This window comes from Cavia porcellus, unplaced genomic scaffold (genome assembly GCF_034190915.1).
Source record: "Cavia porcellus strain 051 isolate PalLab524CR breed Dunkin Hartley unplaced genomic scaffold, mCavPor4.1 scaffold_3, whole genome shotgun sequence".
Lineage (NCBI taxonomy): Eukaryota > Metazoa > Chordata > Mammalia > Rodentia > Caviidae > Cavia > Cavia porcellus.
The window spans coordinates 37,975,762-37,998,424 of NW_026947486.1; the positions used below are offsets into that span (position 1 = coordinate 37,975,762).

Below are 22,663 nucleotides of genomic sequence, written 5' to 3' on the forward strand. Positions count from 1 at the left end.
CTCCAAACATCACTCCCCCTCCTCCAGAGAAGGCAAAAGTCAATTTTAACTCTTTATTTGAAACAAACAATTTCAGAGACAGAAAGTTAGTTGTGACAACAGCTTCTCACTACAACACAAGGGCAGGCATGGCTCACTGAAGGGATAGGCCAGGAGCCTCAGAACAATATATACAATTTGAACAATGGCTAAACTGGTGACAGTTATAAAAACACAAAAAGAAGGCTAGGTAACAGCAAAGCCAATAGGGAAAGAACTGGGTACCCCCTTTGTGGAACACTAATAGTTTTCTGGGACTAGAAACGCAAGATGAGGAAAGGAGATGTAGGTAGAAGGGGCAGGAATCACCCCCACAGCTCCTCACAAACCACATCCTGAGGACATAGGCCCCCGCAGGTTTGGCCTGGTTCTTTTGATAGGGGAGAACAAGAGCAAGGAGCCCAGCCCCAAAGCAGGCCAGAAGATAGTTTTGACTTGCGAGCTTTGTCCATGGAATTAAAGGGAGGCAGTTACAGAGGGGGCTAGGCATGTGGATTGAACACCATGGCTCATGACAACTTAAGATGGCAGAGACAAACACAGAAACCAAGGGGATAGGAGTCTACACAACAGGAGTCTGCTCCCCATACTTAAGAGTCATTCTCTGCCTTTGAGGAGAAAAAAAACAGGCGTTTGGAACTGTTAAAACTGTAGCCCCAAGGATTGGTGCTTACTGGGGTGGGAAAGGGGTGTGATGGTGAGAGGGTGCCAAAACCCAGTTATCTCATGGGAAGGGAAGTGTTTCTAAGCTCTGTGTTTTAGGTAAATGGTCCCCTTGTTACTTCCACTGTTCACCTATCAAATGAGCCCCTTTCACATGGTACTGGGGAAGACAAAGGAGGGAGTGGGCAGCTTCGTTCTTCCCTAGGTCAGACTAGGAACAAGGGGCTTCATCTACACAGGTGGGCCAGGAAACCCAAAGCCAACAGGATCACCAGAGCTACTGACACTCTATCCAGAGTCTGGCCCTAAGAGAAAAGATTTACTTTGAAGCACAAAGAAAGTGAAGCCAGCTGGTTTTTGCCCATCACTGGGGAACTAGCCCTAATTTGAGGACCCCTTTGTTGTCAAGTACTACTGAAGAAGGTAAAAGACAGCAGTTCCCAGGGAAGGCAGGGAATGGATGAGTAGAGAGGGGTAGTCAGGGCCCTTCAGAATGAGTAGCACTGGTTCCTGGGCCATTCACCCTGCAGGATGGGACCACAGGATGGACAATATGTGAAAGACGGAAACAGGTGGCACATGGCCTCAGTCCAGGTCTTCCTCCCCAGAACGACCCAGTTCCTCGTAAATCTCCCGCACAGCCAGGATGCGATTGAGCATGCTCTCCAACATGCTACGGTCCATAGGGATCACTGAATACCAAAGAGGTGATTCAGCGATACAAGACCGCTCAGGTTGCAGGTAGAACACATCATTTCGAGTTCGGAGGCTTTCAGGACTACAGTGGGGGACAGGAAGAACAGATGATCAATACTAAGGCAAAGAAGATGCCTTGGGTCTGTGTGCTGATGTCATTCCTGAAAACCCTCCAACTCACCATTTTGAGAGATAAAACTCATAGAACTTCACAGGACAGCGGAGAGGATTCATGCGGTTCTCACGTTGCTCTAAGATAGGGGCTTCATCTTCTCTCTTTCGTTTCCCAGGACCTGTGTCTATAGAGGAGGGAAATGATCTAGACTTATTAAGAGTACAGGTTCATGGTGGGCATGGTGGCGCACAACTGTAATTCTAGCACTTGGGAGGCTGAGGCAGGAAGATTACTGCGAATTCAAGGCTAGCCTGTACTACATAGCAAGACCTTATCTCAAAAAACCAAATCAAATCAACAAAACAAACAAACAAACAAAGAGTACAGGCTCAACAAGCTACTTTCCAGAGCACCATCCAGGGTACAAGGGGGAGGTCTTGGGGCACAAAATACAAACTCAAATAAAGGGAAATCGGGTGTGTAGCTGGTGGTAGAGCACTTGTCTAGTATACACATGGTCCTAATTTCTATCCTTAGTATCACAAAGATGGGTGTGTGTGTGTGTGTGTGTGTGTGTGTGTGTCAGTCTCTCCAGGGCCAGAGAAGAGGCTCAGTGGCACAGCATCCACCTGGCAAATGCAAGGCCCTGAGTTCAATTCTAGGTACCAAAAAAAAAGCGTTGAATCAGTCTCTTTATACCAACCAAACCCTTTAAGTACTTCGTAGGGGTACTGCTTTGCAGCCTACACTGCTCCCTATTCTTACTGCCAAAGTCTCCCTTTAAAATCTCCCCCAAGTTGATATCTTAAAGAGGTGACCTAAGAAGCCATATAATATAGACTGATGAAATAGACCCTACTGCAAGGTGCAGCTTGCCTTCCAGGACAGAGAAACAATGCTTTCCCCAACCCCCATGCATCGGTCCAGGTAGAGGTCCAAGTCCAGAGACAGGACTTAGTACTCACATTCAGACAGGACACAGTTCCAGGGCCAGACAGAATGGAAGCCAAGATATGGTTTCTAAACCATGGAAACTCTGTTGACTCTCCCTGATACCCTGATACATCTTACCAGCTTCCTGACTGTTCAGCCCCCCAAAACACTAGGTAAGCAAGCAACGTGCCTTGAAATGAGGAAAGATGGGGAACAGGTAGTCAGGTCACCTCCTACTTATGCAACAGCCACTGTCTGACAGCTAGAAGAACTGTTTTCCTCTTTTCTACAAACAGGAATAGAATAGGAAAACTTGGGGGAGCTGCAATAGTGGAGCATGGCAGGGAAAGTAGAAAAGCATCAAAAGCAAAGGCAGGAAAAAAGCCTCATACCTCGCCCTTTCCTCTGCCGGACAGGGGCGTAGTAGCGGATGCTCACCACCTTGGAGGTGCCCCGAGGGGTAGTACACTTGCGTGACTGCCGCACCACATTGGTGAAAGAAAGCTGCATGTGTTCTTCAGCTGTCTGCAGCCCAAAAAACTTAGTGTTGAAGAACATGAGAGTGTTGAGAAGGACAAAGGGTGAGTAGACACCTAGCTGCTTGCACTCCCAGAGATGCTCCTCCTCCACTCGTGAGAATACTGTATCTGCAGTAAGGAAGAGGAGAGGTGGCTCAGAAGAATGGACTACCAAACCCAACAGCTTCTGACCAAGTTATGTGCATGCACACTTACTGCAAACTTGTCATTTGGTGAGTAACCATTTTATATATAAAAGACCTTGACACTCAGCTGTACTACACAGTGACTCAGCATTTTTATATGCTTTCTACCTGCATTTGGAGCTTCTCTCACATCTTCAAGCTGTAAGCAGATAGACATAAACCTTGAAGTTTTGCAATATAATGATTTCTTTCTTCACTTACCACTCAAACCTGAGCCATCTTTTTTGGTCCCAGAGATAACTCTTCAGACCTAAGGTGTTTTTTTGTTTTTGTTTTTTTGAGACAAGGTCTCACATTGTAGTTCAGGCTAGCTTTGAACTGTTTACATAGCTTAGGCTGGCCTCAAACTTGCAGTGATCCTGCCTCAGCCTCCCTTGAGTGCTGGGATTACAGGCATGTGCCATCATGCTTAGCTGGGCAAAAATCTTGATTCCCTCCTCACGTTCAAGGACAGAGGCTCTTGCTTCTCTAGTTCTAAATCCTGAGGCATCCAATCACATGTTCATGCCCTTGGACTCTTTATGAAAAATGGTAGGCCAGTGTGCGGGAAGAAGAGAAGAAAAGAAATTTCCAGGGTTGTTAAGTTCCTGTCCCTTACTGTTGGGAAGAAGTGTGGGCTGCCAGGTACTCAGAGACTTGTTGAGCTCTTGAACGAAGGTCAGGTAGTAAAGGTCCGTGAAAATGTTTACCATGCGGTTATTTTCAAGCAAGTACTGGAGAAAGAAGAGACACACACATAAAACCAGACTGTAAATCTTACAGGAAAGACGATGCTGAAGGCCCAGGCCTGGTGCCTTTGACACCAATTAGGAAACAACAGGAAACAGCTGGTTGATTAGGTGACCAGCATGCTTTCCCCAGGTGTTTCTACACCTCTGAAGTGTGAGGCTTTGCTGGAAGAGGAGCAGACTTAGAGAAGATACTCCTCAGAAACCCAGACTCCCTTGTCAGGTAATATGACTGACTTCTCCCAGTGAGAACTAAAAACATCACCCTACCACTCAAGTAGCCCAACCCCATTCATCCCTCACTTCTGACCATGGTTTCAAGGCAAAGGGGACCCACATAAAAAAGTCTACTTCTTGACCAACAGTCCCAGTATCAAGCTCTGATTAGAGGAGTATTGACATCTCACATCCTATGTTTCATAGGAGAGTAAAGCAAGCTGCCTATTTGGGCTAGGAGACAAGTGTAGTTCCAGTAGGACCCTGTCTGTTCTGTTGAAAGTGACAGGAAACAAGACGGTATGTGAGGGATACCTGCTGGATGCCAAGACACAGATAGTAGATACTGTCAGGTTCATATCGTTCACCGTTGGGTCGAGTGATTTCTCTCACAAATTGGGCCAGACCATAGTTGAGTTCAGCAGCTGAACAGGCGAGAATATCTTCTTTGATACGCATGGGTTTGGCTGCAGTGATATGTAGTGGAGATGGGCGCAATTAAGAAAACATGGGGAATTTCACTTAGCTCCACCACCATTAACCCTTTAGTCACACCTGATTCCTTAACAAATCCCCCAACTTCAAAAAACAGCCCTGAGCCTTGAATTGAGATACCACCTATCTTTATTTTTTTTTTTTTTTTTTTTTTTTTTGCGGTACTAGGGATTGAACTCACGACCTTGCACTTGCCAGGCAGGCACTTATGCTGCTGAGCTAAATCCCCAGCCCAACCTATCTTTATTTTTAAATTTTATTTTATTTTACTTTTTTGTTTTGTTTTGTTTTGGAGACAGGGTCTCACTATGCAGAGCAGGCCATCACTGAACTTGTTTATGTAGTCCATGGTGGCCTTGAACTCAGTGATTGGAGTGCTGGGATTGCAGGTATGTGCCACCATGCCCAGCCAGCATCTCTCTTTAATCTACAGATCTTCCCCATCTTTACAGGGCACCCTTATGTGATCACACCCTTATTCCTTTAGACATGTTCAGCTGACTTACAGAAAAGCCCCTTTCTCCTCCTCCTTCCTGGCCTTCCTTTCTTCCAAGTACTTACGGCCAAAGCGCAGTTCGTCACCTTTGCTGGTTTCTCCATTGGCGTATTTTGACTGCACCCAGCACTTCCAAGCATTGACACCATATGAATAGTTGAGACCAGTACAACTAGGTTGGCTGCTCATGGAGTCCCGTGAACAGCTTTCAGAAAGCACTAGCCGCTTTTGACCCTGGAGTGGAAGAGGAGAGGGTGAGGTGGCAGAGGGAAGGCCAGGGTCACATCAGTGTTCACCACCAGCGATGGGGGACGAGGTAAAAACACAGGAAGGCTCCACGGTACATAGCTCCAGAACAGCTCTGATAACCTTGTGAACAGGAAGGATTGTATCTCAGGATATAGTTTGGCTATAACTCAGGATTCCTCATACTGGAGAGAGGAGGTTAGAGATCAAAGTAAGATTGCTGGTTTGGCTACAGGCACACTCACTCCTCCCCTTTGGGCCTCCAACCTCTTTTTGTGAATACAGGAGCCCCAGTCCTCACCTTCCTCATGGTTCGGGGAAGGTCTTGTTCAGTAGACACATCCTCAGGCCCTACTAGGCCACAGTCAAAGAGGAAGTCCACACTAGGGTTGATGTCCAAAGGATCTAAGAGAGGGGAAGAAAGAAGAAAGCAATCTTTTAAGACCTCAGACTTACAGTCTGATCACACCCTTGCTGCTCTGCCCACCTGACTCAAGATAAGCCTCTTGGACAACTTCACTGGCCTCAAGTAGAAGCCACAAAACTATACCAAAAATATGTTCAGAGGAACCAAAACACCAAATATAAACACAATTATATAGGTATACACAATGGGAACTGTACACTTAAAATGGTGACAATGGTAAATTGTTTTTTTTTTTTCTTAAACCACACTTAGAAGTAAAAAGCCGGGTGTGGTGGTGCATGCTTGTAATCCTAGCACTCTGGAGGCTTAGGCAGGAGGATTGTTGCAAGTTTCAGGCCAGCCTGGACTACACAGTGAGTTTAAGGCCAGTCTGTGGTCTCACAGAGTGAGACCTTGTCTCCAAAAAAAATACGGTAAAATAAAATAAAAATAATTCTTGAGACAGTGTGGTTAAGAGTAGATGGGTCGGGGCTGGGGATTTAGCTCAGTGGCATAAGTACCTGCCTTGGAAGCAGGCAGCCGTGGGTTCGATCCCTGGTACCGATAAAAAGGAAAAAGACAAAAAAAAAAAAAAAAAAAGAGTAGATGGGTCCTACAGCCAGACCAGAGTTCTAATCTCAACTCTGCCTGCTTTTGAGACAGCTGACTTTGGACAAGTCACTGGGCCTCAGTTTTCTCATCTTTAAGTTATATATATATATAGTCTTACTAAGTAGTTCAGGCTGAACTTGACTTCATCATGTACCTGGAGCTGGTCTTGAACTCCCAGCAATCCTGCCTCAGCCTCCCAAGTGCTAGGATTATAGGTCTTCTAAGAATAAGAGATAAACTAGGTATAGTGTCGCATGCCTGTAATCCTAGCATTTGGGAGGCTGAGGCAGGAGGATCAAGGACAGTTTGGGCTACATAGTTTAAACTAGCCTGGAATACACAGTGAGACTCTATCTCAATAAAATGAAAATAGCTGGGTGTAGTGGTGGTGGCACACAGCTATAATCCCAGCGGTCAGGAGACTGAGGCAGAGAGTTCCATGAATTCCAGGACAGCCTGAGGTACATGGTAAATTCGAGACCTGCCTAAATTGCTTAGTGAGACCCTATATCAAAACACACACACACACACACACACAAAATCAGTACACTTGCTATCTCTAGCACTATTTTCTGTGAAAACCTTCTGTCTTAGGGTAACACTAACCACTGTTTAGGGGCATGCTCAGGGTCACAAGAAACACTCCTTTCAGGATAGCATAAATGCTATGTTTTCAATGCTACTCACTCTTGGGGAAGTCTGCTTCCAAGTCTTGCCCAGGCTCATCCAAGACATTGGCCATCTTGACAGCCATAGCCAAGACATCATCTCGGGCTGGCCCAAACAAGTCACAGTCTTCCAGAAGTCCCTCTGCACTCTGGTTGCTCACAAGATCTGGGAGGCAGAGAATTCAGCTCAGTTGCTGCATTTCCTGGAACCCACAGGGACCTTCAGGGCTGATCCCAACTCTTCTCATTCCATTTGGCACCAACGTCACCACTCTCTACCCCCTTAGGGAGACAGATTAGCAGCACCCTATCTCCAGCATTATTGCCATCCATAGAATACCACAAAGGTCAGATGAGGCTTTGTCTAACTCCTCAGCCTCTGCAATCATTTCTGCCATAGCCAAGATGTCAGCCTCCAAAGGATTGGAAGGAATCTTCACTTTCAGCTCCTCAATGGTCTCCACAATCTTGTCTGTGCTCTCCAAGGTAGTAGGCAAGAACATGGGCACAGGCACCTGGAGGCACAAATTCCAACTAAAGGCCAAGAAACACACCAAAAACTGACAAGAGTAAGAGAGAGAGGTGAGTCTCAATCCAGCTGGGGCAGGGAAACTTACCGGGATAGGCATCGAGAAAGGCACCGGGACTTTCTGGCAGTACAGATGCATAGGCACTGGCACAAAGATGGGGACAGGGATGGGCAGCACAATCACCTGTGGCTTCCACTCTTCTGCTGATAAGAAAGGGGTCTTCTCAGAGCCCCTGCTAGATAGATCATATCTGACCCAAGACCCAACACTAACCTGCCATCCTTAAAAACTCTACCATTGCTTAATGTCAGAAAACTGCCCTTGAACCAAAAGTTGAGAGAAAGTTTTGTCATAGGACAACCATATGCAAGATCCTCCAGTCACCTATGAAATGCCCTAGCCTAACTCCTCAACATAGGGTTGAAGGCCTAGGACTGAATACAATCTTGGAATCAGAGAGTTTTGCTTACCTGTCTGACTCCCTTTGGACTTCATCTCCACCTTGCAGGAGACTCCCCGGTTCTGCATCAGTGGCTTACACATGGCTGCTTTGTTTTTGCGGGGAGCTGCTGGGGGTGGCAGGGGTGGAGGGGTTGGAGTGGCTGGAGCTGATTGGGTCTTCATAGGGATCTGCAGAGACAAAGGAACATTAGTGCTGCTAACTATAGTACCCTTCTCAAGATTATCCTCCCTGTTGGCTTTTATCCTAACCTTGCTCAAATTCCCATTTTCCTCTGCGGTCTTCACTATGTTGCTGCTCTCCACTTTGGTTTGAGAAGGTGTCTGGGGCTTTGACTCAGAAGACTGGCCTGTAGATCAAAACAAATGAATGTTCTTGTTGGAGGAACTAGTTATCCATTTTCCTCACCTCTGTCCCAGGAGAGCTTTGTTAAGAGATACTCCAAATATAATTTTCAAGTCTAAGCTTTCCCTTTCTTGTCAGCCCAGGTATAGCCTTCTCTGTTCCAGCAACAGTAGCTGAGAAGATTCTTTGCCCATGGCTACGGAAAAGAAAGAAATACTGCATCTTCTCCCAAATCCACAATTTGAAACCTTCCATTTAGATAGGCCCCAGGAGTTTGGTATCTCTAAAGTGGTGGAAGGATCAAGGTAACATCCAGAAATTGGAAGTTTTCAGTATCATTAAAGGTAGAATTTATTATGCTAGCACTTCCTTTTCTTTGAAAATTAACCATAATCCTCACATGCCCCCTCCTACCCAGGTAGGCATCCACTTTCTTAAAAATATATCTTGCATAGAAAAATCAGCAGACGGGGGCTGGGGATTTAGCTCAGCGGCATAAGCACCTGCCTTGCAAGCAGGCAGTCTTGAGTTCGATCCCTAGTACCGATAAAAAGGAAAAAGACCAAAAAAAAAGAAAAGAAAAGAAAAATCAACAGACTCCAACTCTGAGAAGATTTAAGTAAGATTCCTCCTGGTACCTACAAGGTCTAGAAGTTAAAAGACAGCATAGTACTAGGAGCTCTGGCCAGGATGAGATGAGGGCAATAGAGGAAGCAAAGGGCTGAGTCTAGGGTTACAAGAGTCTAGGTCAGTTCAAACAGAGTACCCCTCATCCAGGACTTACTGTTCAAGAGGCTCTCAGGTCCACTCTGGGTGTCCAAGTTTGGTTGGTTCTGCTGGCTATAGAAACGCAGTAGACACTGTTGGTTGCAGAAGTGACGTATTTGCCCACGCCAATGGATGGTCTCCAGCAGCTTCCCTTGGCGCTTACAGGCATGGCACCGGGCAGCCTAAAGGTGTTGACAGGATGGTCAGATCTACTTCTCTAACACATGCTACGCCCTTTTTCCTGGGGAAGTCCTGCTCCTCCCCTTGGAGACTGAAGGTAGCCTTCCCTTATTTGGAGACCAGCCTCCCTCTTTTATGACATGCCAAGTCTCCTTACCTTGCAGTACCATAGAAGGTATTTGCTCTTACAGTCCTCACTGCAGAAGTCCCAGGTGCTGCCATCCAGTTGCTCAGTGACTCCGCGCTGACAAGTCTGGGAGCAGTAAGTACAAGTGATACAGCACAAGCCCAGCTTCTTAGTAAAGTCTTGTTTGTAAAGCAGCACACAGCCTGGAAAGAGAAGAGGAGAAAACATCCAGACACATGAAGATACCCACAGGCAGAAGACTAAGCCTTTTCAAGGCACCATACCTGAAGCCTCTTAACAGCCTCTCATGCCCAAAACATTACAATAGATAGGGAAGAGCATCCTAAGCAGAAGGATCTGCTGGGACTACTTTGCAAACCTTGCTACCTTCTCTAGCATTCTCCCTGGTTGAGAGGCACAGGGCCTCCACCCCTTCCCTACCTCCTTACCTTCACTGCAGAAGCTCTTCTCCACCCCACTGAATCGGAGCTTCTCATGCAGGAGTTTCTCCTGCCTGCAGTGTTCACACTGGGATACCACACCCCGAAGCCGCTTGAAGTCCTCACAGCAGTCACGGCAGCAAAACTGGAAAACCTGATCCTGAGGGGAGCACAGGGTAAGGGGTGCAGAATCGCAACATCTGAACCTGGTGGGATCCAAGTGAAAGGGCTCCTTCAGGTATGTGGTGAGATGTGGGTGGGGGTGGAAGGGTCTTACCTGCCAATCCAAGACCTCAGGCTTGCCACTGAAGAGGCTGTGGCAGTAGTGACAGCTCAGGTGAATGCCCCCCTCAGGGCTTGTACGCTAGAGGGAAGAAGACAAGTAAAGGAGGGGCAAAATGTGTGCAGTGCTGGAGGGGAGGGCAATCAGCCTTTTTCTTTGTTCTACCCAGGCCTACCTACCCCAATTCTCCTACCCTCTCTCTGTTACCACACCCTTTATCCCTGGTCCAGGGTCTGGAGTACCTGGAACTTGGTCCAGCAGCTGGGGCTGCAGAACTGGTAGACTGTGCGGTCAACCTTGTTGTAGTAACAGGGGTCAGAAAGGCTGCGGCGGCAGAAGCTGCAGGGTCGGGGAGGGCCTGGGGCAGAGAGAGAGAGAGAGAGAGAGACAGAGAGAGAGAGAGAGACAGAGAGAGAGAGAGACAGAGAGAGAGAGAGACAGAGACACACAGCGAGAGAGACAGAGACAGAGAAAGACAGACAGACAGAGAGAGAAAAGAGTAGAGAGAGAGGAGAGAGAAAGAGCACACAGAAGGTGTAAGGCAGTGCAGAAATGGAACAGAAAATCCATGGGAAGACGTAGTTGGGGCTGAGGTCGGGCAGCAGGGATTGCTTTAAAAGAGGGGAATATGGGAGGTAGAAGGAAGGCCAGCAGGGGTCTCAGAGAAGAGGGCTTTGCACCTACCAGTGAGCCCTGCCTGCTTCACTTTGTAAGAAGTGGTACAGCACAGGGAACAGAACAAGCTGGTCTTGCCATTACGATCCACATGTGATAGCATCTCAAAGTTCTTACACAGGGTCTTGCACCAGACACATGGGTACACACGTGTATTTTTCTGTGAGGATGGGGAAGGAGAGGCTGAGGCTGGATTTGTCCCTTCACTTTTATTTTTTAAATTTTTTAAACAGGAAATAGTTCAGGCATACAAAAAAGAATAGATGATGATATAACAAAGACCTGTGTATCCACCAGCCAGCTTCAAAAATAAAACATAACAGATACAATTGAAACCCCCTTTATTGTGTTTTATTTCTCCCAGCCCTTGACCCATCAGGCACCTTTATTTATCACCCAAGAACCACACCCCCTTCCGAAACCCTCTAACGCACTACTCCCTCGGCCCCACCTTCTTGTATGCCCCCAAGCACGTTGTGTTGCAGAACCGCTTTTGTTGGCCCTCATGGAAGAGGAGCTCAGGGCCAGGACTCCCGGTCTTGGTATAGATGTAAGCCCCGCACTGGTCACAACAGTTGGTTTTCAGTCCCTTGTTGGCCCGGAATTTGGAGAAGCAAGAATCGCTGCAGAGCCGGTGCACCACGCTGCCATTGCTGACCTCATGCAGGACCTGCCACACACACACGCACACACACCCTGAGCCGGGGCCTGGCTACCACCGCCCACCCTGATGCAAGGATAGCCCCCCACCTCACCCTAGACCTTCACAGCAGACAGTGGGCCCAGGGACCCCCCAACCTGTGCATCAGGCTGCCGACTTGATGGTGAGGTCCTGGGAGGCCAGCTGCATACATCCTGGAGAAACTCTATCCTTGAATATGCTCCCTCCTGATGGCTGCCTTTCCTCCCCATCTCCCTTGTTCACAGGGTCTGGCCCCTGCAGCCCCACAACTGGAGGGGCAGGTCAGGGCTAGCCAGACTCTGTAAATGAGCTTCATTGAATGTCTCACCTCTCCAGTCTTCTGGCATATACTGCAGCGAGTGGCATCAGCAGGATCCCCAGACTGGGGAATTGGGCGCTGCTGCTGGGCCTCATACAGGGAGAGACAGACAGACGTGCAGAACTCATGGAAGGAGCCTCCTGAACCAGTTTGTGCCACGACTGATTCCTTGGTGTTCCAGATCTCCCTAGAGGTAGGAACAGGTTGGAATATCTACTTACGACCACTTTCTCACTTCATCATTGTGAACTGATGACCACAGGAAAAATATTCTCTGCTCCTTTCCCTTAATTGCTCTCCCAGCTCCATGCTGCTTGGTTCTTGCCAATGCTACCCTACCCACTATTCCCGCCCTGATTTCTGCTTCCCCAACTCTAAAGTTCTCACGCACTTCTTGCAGAAGGTACAGGTCTTTTTGCCCGAGGGCTTCTTGGAAAAAGTAGTGAGACAAGATGAAGAACAGAACAGCTGAGGCAGTCCCTTGCGCTGATAGGCCGTCTGCCCCTTCTGCAGCGGTGTTCGGCAATGTGCACAAGTCATCTTGGTGCCCACTGAAGAGCGCCCAGACCTTTGTGCCACACTTGAGCGTAGGGACATGCGAGGAGAGCGCCGGGGCCGGAATGGCACAAAGTCCTCATCATTGGGATCATCCACCATGGCATCAGAATCCTCATCTGAGACTGGAACTGAGGAAAGCGGGGAGGGTCAGTGAGCAAAGGCTGCCAGACCAGGCTGCCAGCCATGTGATGACCCGACTAACAGTTCAGTCCTGATCCCGGGATCCCAGCCCCATCTCCATTTACAATAGTATCTTCAGTCACTGGTGTCTCTTGCCCTAGGTTTCTTGATAATGTTCTAGAGAGGAGAATGGAGGGGCTCTAAGAGAGAATATTGGGGACAGGGATGGCACAGCTGGAACAGGGAACTGTCCATTCTCACTGCTCTTGTTTTCAATCTCCCCCACTGCCCCTGGCTCCCATGCCAACCCACAGTGGAGACACACTTCAAAGTCTGTATGGAGAGGCACTACAGGAGCTGAATATCTACGCCTTTCCATATCCCACCTTTGGCTCTTCTCCACACCCAGAATTTCCAGGCCATACTTTCTCAAATCCTACTCACTGCTCTCAGTGGAATCCACAACCTCAGGTTTTGGAGGCTCTGCTCTTCTAACGCGCTCGCTTCTCTTCTGTACCTTGGAAACATGGGGAGGAAAGCTGACACTAGGGCCAGGCTAACAGAAATATGGGAGGGGGTGCAGGGAAGTGGGTAGGAGAAGGAAGGAGTGAGTAGGGATCCTTGGCCTAGCCCTTAGGAGGGGAGAAAAGAGGCCTGACTTTCTTCTTTAGAAGCAGTAGACAGACACAAGAGCTCCCTCCCTCCTTCTAACACTCCTTAGAGGCAGTCTCCACAGAACATCTGGGAGAGAAAATAAAGGGTCTGTCCTTCCCAGAGCTATAGGGGGAACCAGGCTTCTTCCAATCCCCTCCCCCCTCACCCTCTCAGGTGGCTTCTCACTCGCCTTCCCAGTCAGGCCATCTCCTGCAAAGGAAGCAGAAGACACCCCAAATCTTGAGCCTGCCCTTGCCACCCCTTCCCTGGCCCAACCCCCTAACGCAATCTTCATTACTGGGGAAGAACCTGACTCAAAACTGAAAGGGAAAACTTGAGTACCTGTGGCTTAAGGCCTCTCTCAAGATTACCTGGGGGGAGGGGCTCTGTCCTAAAGGAGGGTGGGTTGCATACATTTTCCATTTTAAATCAATCCTTCCCTTCTCACTAGATTTCTGACCCAGTTATTGGGAATTAAGGAAACAGGTAATACATCTTTTGAGGAGAATTTGTATTTTACCAACCAACAAAAACAAATGCAGGGCTGGGGATTTAGCTCAGCAGCATAAGCGCCTGCCTTGCAAGTTGTGCAGTTGTGAGTTCCATCCCCAGTACCGATAAAAAAAAAATGCAACTAGTCACGGGAAGGAAGAGGAAAGCATCAATGTATGGGTAGATTCCCCTGGACTTGAGTGGTTACATAAATCCCAAGACCCTGGTCACAGTCTGGAGAGAGGACACCACTAAGCTAGGCAAAGCAGAGGAATGCTAGGCTATCCTTTCCCTTCCTATCAGAGATACAATCTGAGGCTCTTTGGTCTACCATTCCTCTGAAATAGTAGGCTGGCTGGGGCTCCAGAACCTAGCTACCATGCATCAATTCTAGAAACCCCACTTCCATCTAGATCCAAACAGCTAGAAAGATCTTAGAGCCGAGAAGGTGAGTATCCTTGCACAGATCCTGAAGGCAAGACCCCAATCGAAAAGCCCATTGGGTTAGGAAAAGAGAACAGCTCCCATCAAACCCATTCCTCCTCAATGCCCTCTGTGCTTCCCACTACCTCTATTTTCTTTAATCTTCACCATAGCCTTCCACTCCTCCTTCCCAAACCCCAACTTCTTCCACATACTCTCCTACTCTTATCTCATGCCCCCACCCTCCTCAAAGAACACTGCCACCCCTCCTTACCGCCACCCTCTCCCTAACCCTGATTTTCCACATCAGACAACCTACCTGGCAAGGATGGATGTGCAGGGGGGCTAGAGACTCCAGGTTTGGTCTGAGAATTGTTGATCCCATCCCCCAGAGTCTCTCCCACTGAAGGACTAGGGGGGCCATTTGGGCTCTGTGGCTGCCCTTGGGGAAGCTCCTCCTCCTGCCTAGGGGAGCTCCTTTTCCTTGTAGCTATGGAAGTTGTCTCCTCCTCTTCAATACGGGGGGACTGCAGGGTTATTGGAGAATCTGGAGCCAAAGGCTCTAGTAGCCCCACCGGTGAAGAGGGATTTGCCCCAGCCCCTGGATCAGGTGGTACAACCTCAGGGGTCTGATCCCCTGAATTCCATGGAAGGGTTCCCTCAGGACCATGATCCACATCTGGGGGGGAGGGGGCTTTATAGAGCAGCCCCCCCAGCCCCAGAAGCTCAGTGGCTCCATCCAGGATTACTCCAGGGTCTTTTTCCAGGCCAGCAGGGTTATCAAGCAGGTCCAGAGCTCCCGAGGATGGAGAAGGACCAGGGGGGACCCATCCTCGAGTTGGGGCAGTCTGGGATTCCAGCAGATCCTCTCCAAATTCCATGTCTACTGGAAGGTCTCCAGCCAGGGGCTTCTCTGGCAGGGTCAATGGGTCAAATGGACTGGGGAACTCACTGGGGTCCATGAGGAAGGCTGGATATGGGCTGCAGACTAGGAGTAGAAGAGGGGGGCAGTAGAGGTAGTCTTAGTCATAATTTCTTCTTCTATAGGCTTTGGGACACACCCCATCATCCACTTGGGTTTCTCCTGAACAGCCCCCCACCCCACTACCCCCAGGCATTTCCACAGGCTTTAGTCCCAATGAACACTCCCCCCACACACACATACAGCGCCCTCTGTGGTGAGTGGCTTTCCCCGCCCTGGCCCCATGCTCCTCAGGCAGGCAGTCAGTCAGTCCTTTCAAACGCCAGCCCCCCCCCCACCCCCGCCATGCAACTCCCAATTCCCCTCCCCCCTTACCTTTCAACCTCCCCCCACAAACTCCGGCTGAACGCTCCCCTTGAAGTCTCCAAGGGCCTTCGCCACCAGGAGCCTTTCCCGCCCCCACGACCTCAGTTTCCAGCCCTCCTCAGGCTTCGTGCCCCCCGCCCCGCGGTTCTCAGTCTTTACCCATCCTGTCTACACCCCCACCTCGCGTTACAAGGTTCTCCTACGGCCCTTCCCCACCTCCACAAACTGCCCTTCCTAACCATTCGCCCCCTACCCTTAGTTACCTTTCAGGGTAGTCCACTTCCCAGCCCCGTCCCCGTTTCCCATTTCTTCCCCAGTTCTCTCTTCTGTTGCCCACCCCCCACCTCAGGCATTTACAGGAAGACATTTTGGAGCTACGATTTCTCTTCAGACCCCCTTCCCGGCTTTTTCGAGATCCCGCCTGCAGGTTCGGTTCGGCTTGATCATGCCCGACCCCTACCTGCGGCAGGGTTAGTGTAAAGGCTACAAGCCTAGAACTGCAGACAGCGACGGCCCCGCGCTCCTTCTCCACCTCCCTCCCTAGCAGCCAGGACAGGGGTCGCGGCCCCTTTAAATGGCAGCGCCGCTCACGGCGCCCAGAGCGCTGCACCAGGCGGGCGGGCGGCGCCAGCAACCAACGCTATTGGCTGGCTCAAGGAGGGGGCTCGCGAGACAGCCCAGGCCCCCGGCGCGAGACTCCCAGCCTAGTGGCGGCCTGGAAATTGCGGAGTGGAACACAATCATTGGAGATGGAGCTTGAGCCCCCGCCCGGGGCCCCGTTAGTTGAGGAGGAAAAGATAGCTTCTTAAGCTTCCAAACTCGCTCCTAAGAAAGGCGGCGCCCCCTTTGCACCGAAAGGCCTAGTACATTAAAAACAAAAAATAAGAGCTACGCACCTGCTTCCCTTACCTGCCTCAAAAGTCTGGCCCCGTTGCACCCGTGCCCGCCCTACCTCCTAGCTCCTTCTCCACCCGTGATCCCCTCCTCTCATTCAAATGGTTCCTGGTCCCCTCCCCCTCCTCGTGTCTCTACTCTTCCCACTCGTGTTCGACAGCCGCCCCCCCCCGTGTGCGCCCTCCCACAGCAGTCCCTACCTACGCCTAGCAGCAGGCGCCTGCCAAGATTACCCTTCCCCCATCTGCACCTCTCGGGGCCCGCCCCCTGAGCTACTGTTGGGGTTGTGAGTGACAGCGAAGAATGGGGGAGGCAGGGACCCAGCCCTCGCGTGCTCCTCCTCCCCTTTTCTGCAGCTTTGGGCCCCCCTAAACAATCTGAGAGTCACAGTTATGGTTGTCTTAAGCTTGCTCTCCAGCCACCAGAGGCATGTTAAATGGCTCTGGATCAGTGACAACGCCTGTGCAGTAACCTTTACTGCTTGCTAATCCCTAGACCATTTTCTGCAAAGGTACCCCCAACTCTGTCAACGGTTTTATGGTAAGTTCTGTGATCTCCCTGAGTCTTCCTACAGGAGCTCCCTATATTATTTCTTCTATAGTTTTCCTCACAAGGGCCAATAGCTCGGCTCATGTCTTCTCTGTCTTGGTATCCGGCTGCTCTTCCTCTTTACCCCTCTCCACCTCTTTCTGCCCTTGTCTGTCTCTTTTCTTCCTCCTCTTTTTCCTCCTCCTTCTCTTTGTCTCTGTCTCTCTGTCTCTCTCCCTCCCTCTCTGTGTCTCTCTGTCTCCTTCTGTCTCTCTTTTTTTTCTCGGTCTCTTGTCTCTTTGCCTCTCACATGCAGGAGCACGCAGGCGCTAAGACACACTCAGGCTCCCCCGCCTGGATAGTGCTCAGTATGTAGGTGTGGCTGAGGTTAGAGAAGTAGAGTAGCAGTAGGGACCACTAGTATTAGGCCTACTGGCTTTAAAAAAATATGCGTTAGTATTCACTCTCAGTCCTCGTTATACATAGTTAGAACACTATAATCCTGCTCACCACGTTCCCACTCCAATCCTTAAAGGCTGCACAGCATTTAGTAAATGAGATAGTAGGTTCAGACAGCAACAGAATACCTTTTGGAACTTGTAGATTTGGTGTCCAGGGCCCACTCTACCCTCTTTTTGCCTGTAGCCTTTCCTCCTTCCCATACTAGCCTTGAAGCCTTGGGGATTTAACCACCTTTTCTTATTCAGTTTTTCAGAAACCTTATCCTTTCTAACTACGCTCAGATCCTTGAAGTTATCTTTGTTCTTTGCTGTATGCAGATAGAAATGCAGTTTTTTTCCCCAAGGTTTCCTGAATTTAGCTTTCTCTCAGTTTTAACTAGTGGTCTGTATACCAACCTTCTGCTTATTTCTGTGTTCTGCCTTCCTTTAACATTTTCTGCTAGTTCCATCTCAGTTGGGCCACTTAAAGTATTACCCTAAGGTTATTATTTGTCCTCAACACATTCTGGATCCTTGACTACTCTTTGTCACTAAGATACTTTCAAGTCGACAACTTAGAAGAGAGTAAATGGCATATTATTCTAGAAACAAAGCTGGGGGTAATGGCGCACACCTGTAATCCCAGCACACTGGAAATTGAGGAGAGAGGATCACTGCAAGTTCCAAGCCAACCTGGGGCACATGGTTGAGTTTAAGGTCAGCCTAAATTATAGGGTGAGACCCTGTCTCAAAAAATTAAAGTAAAATAAAATAAAAATAATTCTAGAGACAATGTGGTTAAGAGTGGATAGGTCCTATACAGTCAGATCAGTGTTTTAATCTCAACTCTGCCTTCTTTTGAGACAGCTGACTTTGGGCAAGTCACTGGGCCTTAGTTCTCTGACCTTTAGTTTTTTTGTTTTTTGTTTTTTTTTTTAATACAAGGTCTCACTGAGTAGTTCAGGCTGGGCTTGAACTCCCAGAAGTCATCCTGCCTCAGCCTCCTGAGTGCTAGAACCACAGATGCATGCCACCATACTAGGCAGCTTTCTCATTTTTAAAATAGAGATAAGCCCAGCGTGGTGGAACATGCCTATAATCTTAGCATTAGGGAAGCTAAGGCAGGATGATCCAGGCAAGATCAGGCTACATAGTTCAAGCTATCCTGGACTATAGTGAGACTCTGTCTCAGTAAAACTAAAGATAAGAAAAAAGGAAGAGAGGGAAAGGGGATGAAAAAACAAGAAGTGTTGTGTACATACAATTCTCCATGATGAATGTATTCATTATGTACTATAAACACACTAATTAAAATAGAGTGGGCTGGAAATGTGGCTCAGTGGTAGAGCTCTTACCTTGCATGTGTAAGACTAGAGTCTAGATTCAATCCCCGACACCACATACAAGCACAAAAATAATAATAAAATAGAAATAAAGAAACAACATAAATGTCCAGCAATGCCAGGTTTGTTGCTGCACACCTGTAATCCCAGCACTCTGAGAGGCTGAGGAAGAAGGACACAAGTTCAAGTCCAGCCTGGGAAACTTGGCAATTTAATGAGAACTTGTCTCAAAATTTAAAAGGAAGCACTGGGGATGTAGCTCAGTGCAAAAGGACATGGAATCGGCCCCAGTACCACTCCACAAAAATCTAGTTGTAGGGCTTGGTCAAATCTATTTTGGTTATATTTATGCAATGTACATAGCCATTAACAACTACATTAAACTGGCCATTCATGATGGCACATATGTATAATCCCAGCACTCAGGAGGCTGAGGCAGGAGGATTGCTGTAAATTTCACACCTAAGTGGCTACAAAGTGAGTTCAAGGCCAGTCTGAACTACATAGCGAAGCTCCCATCTCAAAAAGACAAAAAAATTTTTAAAAAACTAAGAAGGAGCATATTATGGTACTGAAACTACTCTATATGATACTATAATAGTGGATATATGTCAGTGAATATTATTCAAACACATTCAACATACAATAACAAGAATGAACCCTAGGTGGCTGGGGATTTAGCTCAGCGGCATAAGCGCCTGCCTTGCAAGCAGACAGTCGTGAGTTCGATCCTCGGTACCGATAAAAAAGGAAAAAGACAAAAAAAAAAGAATGAACTCCAATGTAAGCCATGGTCATTAGTAATGATGTGTCATTGTGGGTTCATGGATTATAACAAATGTGCCACTCTAGTAAAGAATGTTGATAGGCAAGGAGGCTGTATTGGGCAGGCAGGGAATGTAGGAGAACACTATACTTTCGGCACCATTGCATTGTGAAACTAAAACTGTTCCAAATATTAAAGTTTATTGCCAGTTAATCCCAGCTACTGGAGAAGCTGAGGCAGGAGGATCCAAAATTTCAGTCTAGCCTGGGGAATTTATTGAAACCTTACCTCAAAATTAAAAGGGCTAGGGGCTGTAATTCAGTGCACCCTGTGCTCAATCCTCAGTGCAGCAAAATATAAAATAAAAATAAAAGTCTGTATTACTTTCATTTTCTAAATTTTTCTCTTGAGTACATATTTTTTTTACAATCAGGAAACATTAACATTTAAAATTAAGGATAGGGCCAGGAATTTAGCTCAGTGGCTTAAGCGCCACTGGCAAGCATGAGGTCATGAGTTCGATCCCCAGTACCAATAAATAAATAAATAAATAAAATAAGGACATAGCTGATTATGGTGGCATATGCCTATAATCTCAGCACTCTGGAACCCAAGGCAGGAGGATTATATTTTCAAGGGTACCCTGGGAAATTTAGCAAGTTCAAGGCCAACATAAGACAGAATTTGTCTCTTTAAAAATGAATTAATTGGACTGAGATTTAGCACAGTGGCTTAAGTGTCTGCCTGGCAAGTGCAGGGTCATGAGTTCAATCCCTAGTACCAAAAAAAAGAATTAATTAAAAATAAAGATAAATAATTAATATGCACAAAGCCCTGGATGTGATCCCCAGCACCATAAAAATAAAATGAGAAATGAAAAAAATAACATCTACCTTGTAGAATAGTGAGAAACTATGTTCAAGTACCCAATAGACTTTCTCTTTTTTTTGAGACAGCGTCTCACTATACAGTTCAGGCTGCCCTTGGGCTCACTTTGTAGCTCAGGCTGGTCTCAGATTTGCAGTGGTCCTCCTGCCTCAGCCTCCCAAGTGGTAGGATTAACAGGCATGTGCCACAAGGCCCGGTTTAGATTTTCAATAGTTTGAGTTTTTTTTTCTTTTTTAATTAAAGAAATTTTTTAAGGAGCCAATGTTCATAGAAAGAGTTTGGACTTTTCTTTTTTTTTTTTTTTATTGGTACCAGGGATCCAACTCACGACTGCCTGCTTACAAGGCAGGCACTTATGCTGCTGAGCTAAATCCCCATTCCCGAGTTTGGCCTTTTCAGTCAAGAAAGATGAGGGGCCCAATCCTAATTCTGCCATTTATCACCTGTGGGGCAACTCTGAAACTCAGTGTCCACAAATGTAAAATGGAAATGATAATACCTCATGAGGAGGCAATTAAAAAATTAAATAAGGGAGCCTAGCATGATGGCACATGCTTGTTAGTTCCAGCACTGTGGGAGGCTGAGGCATGAAGATGATAAATTCAAAACCTGCCTGGGTAATTTAGCAACTTAGTGAGACTCTGTTTCAAAATAAAACATAAAGGGTTGGGATATGTCTCAGTGTGAAGGGCCTGTTTCATTCCCTGTACAGGGAGGGGGGAATTAAATAAAGGCTGGGAGTGGAACTCAGTGATAGAATACTTCCCTAGCATCCCCAAAGCACTGGTTAGAATACTTCCCTAGCATCCCCAAAGCACTGGGTTTATCCCCAATTCCATCAAAAAACCAAGCAAACAAAACATTAAATGATAAATATAACTGTCTGATATGTAACAATTACTCTCAATAGCTCCTGATCATTACTATCATTATTAGAGAAATACGTCTGGTTTCATACATGACCTGGGACTTCCCAACCTGGATCCTTCATACCCTTAAAATAAATAAAATTTTTTGTGACTATACCAAGAGAGCTCACAGTTGATAAATTTTTTTCTTTTCTTTTCCTTTCCTTTCCCTTTCTCTCACTTTCTGTCTCAAATAAAAAAGCAAAAATGAACCTTATACTCTTTAGTTATCACCCTCATCTCTCGGTCCCCTGGCTTTAACAACAACTGCTCTACTCTATCTGCAGAGATTCACCTATTTGGGACATTTCATATAAATTCACCGATTGGCAGGGCTGGGTATTTAGCTCAGTGAAATAGGCATCTGCCTTGCAAGCACTCAGCTGTGAGTTCGATCCCCAGTACCAAAAAAAAAGTTCACCTATTGGGTAAATTTTGTATAATGTGGTCATCCTTAATTAGCTTCTTTGCCTCGCATAAGGTTTTCAAAGTCCATCCACATAGTAGTCTATATCAATATGTACTGAATGATTGTATGTTGTATTTTGTTTTATCCATTCATCGGTTGTGCACTTGGGTTATTTCTACCTTTTAACTCTTTGGGTTTTTTTTTTTTTTTTTTTTTTTTGTCTTTTTCCTTTTTATCGGTACTGGGGATTGAACTCACGACTGCCTGCTTGCACGGCAGGCGCTTATGCCGCTGAGCTAAATCCCCAGCCTAACTCTTTGTTTTTTAACTCTTAAGAATAATGCTGCTTTTTTTGACACAGGATCTCACTATGTAGTTCAGGCTGGACTTGAGCTCACTTTGTAGCTCAGACTGGTCTTGAACTTACAACGATATACCTGCCTCAGCCTCCCAAGTGCTGGGATTACAGGTGTGTGCCATGCCTGGTTGAATAATGCTGATATAAACATTTGTGTACAAATTTTTGTGTGACTATGTTTTCAGTTCTCTTGAGTAGGTGACTATGAATAGAAATTCTGGGCCAGGGCTGGGGATTTAGTCAATGATAGAGCATTTGCCTAGCATGCTCAAGGCTCTGGCTTCAATCTCTAGCACTAGGGGGAAAAAAAAAGAAAAGGAAATGGAGGGTCATATAACTGTTTATTTTTATTTATTTCTTCTGAACTGAGGATCCATCCAAGGGTTTCATGCAGGCTAAGCCCACTACCACTGAACTACACTCCCAGTCCTGATGATTCTATTTGAAGAACTGTAAAATTATTTTCTAAAGTAGCTGTATCATTTTATATTTCCAGCAGCAGGGTTCTAATACTTTCACATCCATATTAACACTTATCTGATTTTGATTATAGTGATCCTAGTGAACATGAAAGGTAGATTTGATTTGTACTTTCCTGGTTGCTAATGATGTCAAACATCTTTTAGTGTGCTTTGGGATTTTTTTTATGGTACACTATTAGGGATTAAACCCAGGGCAGTTAGCTACATCCCCAGCTGCCCTTCACTTTTTTTGAGAGAGGTTCTCCCTAAATTACTAAGTTGTCTAG

At 47.1% G+C, this 22,663-nt stretch overlaps 1 protein-coding gene across 13 annotated transcripts; it reads right to left on the reverse strand.

Annotated features, from left to right (window-relative positions):
* Positions 1-39: 39 nt before the first annotated feature.
* Zmym3 (zinc finger MYM-type containing 3) lies at positions 40-16,498 on the reverse strand. Of its 13 annotated transcripts, none has more exons than XM_023565593.1 (26): positions 16,476-16,498; positions 14,413-15,081; positions 13,345-13,388; positions 12,969-13,041; positions 12,238-12,532; positions 11,856-12,033; positions 11,644-11,700; positions 11,297-11,515; positions 10,855-11,005; positions 10,413-10,528; positions 10,165-10,251; positions 9,897-10,047; positions 9,478-9,650; positions 9,157-9,322; positions 8,279-8,376; positions 8,038-8,197; positions 7,655-7,770; positions 7,378-7,552; positions 7,057-7,203; positions 5,653-5,756; positions 5,171-5,339; positions 4,430-4,581; positions 3,769-3,883; positions 2,839-3,093; positions 1,580-1,697; positions 40-1,480 (listed from the first exon to the last, which is right to left on the reverse strand). In XM_023565593.1, exons 2-26 carry the CDS (start codon positions 15,053-15,055, stop codon positions 1,288-1,290), a joined length of 4,155 nt encoding a protein of 1,384 aa, XP_023421361.1. In that variant the 5' UTR covers positions 15,056-15,081; positions 16,476-16,498; the 3' UTR covers positions 40-1,287. The 13 variants fall into 13 exon arrangements, with proteins under 13 accessions (XP_023421361.1, XP_013009152.1, XP_013009153.1 ...); XM_013153698.3 differs by lacking the exon at positions 16,476-16,498 and adding an exon at positions 16,278-16,370; XM_013153699.3 differs by lacking the exon at positions 16,476-16,498 and adding an exon at positions 16,291-16,312.
* Positions 16,499-22,663: the final 6,165 nt, after the last annotated feature.

Excerpts from the sequence above, each read along its gene's own strand:
- Zmym3 (XM_023565593.1), bottom strand. The coding sequence starts at position 15,055 with ATGGACCCCAGTGAGTTCCCCAGTCCATTTGACCCATTGACCCTGCCA. Across the intron at positions 7,553-7,654 it reads CTTTCTCGATGCCTATCCCG|GTGCCTGTGCCCATGTTCTT; the intron begins GTAAGTTTCCCT and ends TTGTGCCTCCAG. Across the intron at positions 5,340-5,652 it reads TTCCCCGAACCATGAGGAAG|GGTCAAAAGCGGCTAGTGCT; the intron begins GTGAGGACTGGG and ends CTTCCACTCCAG.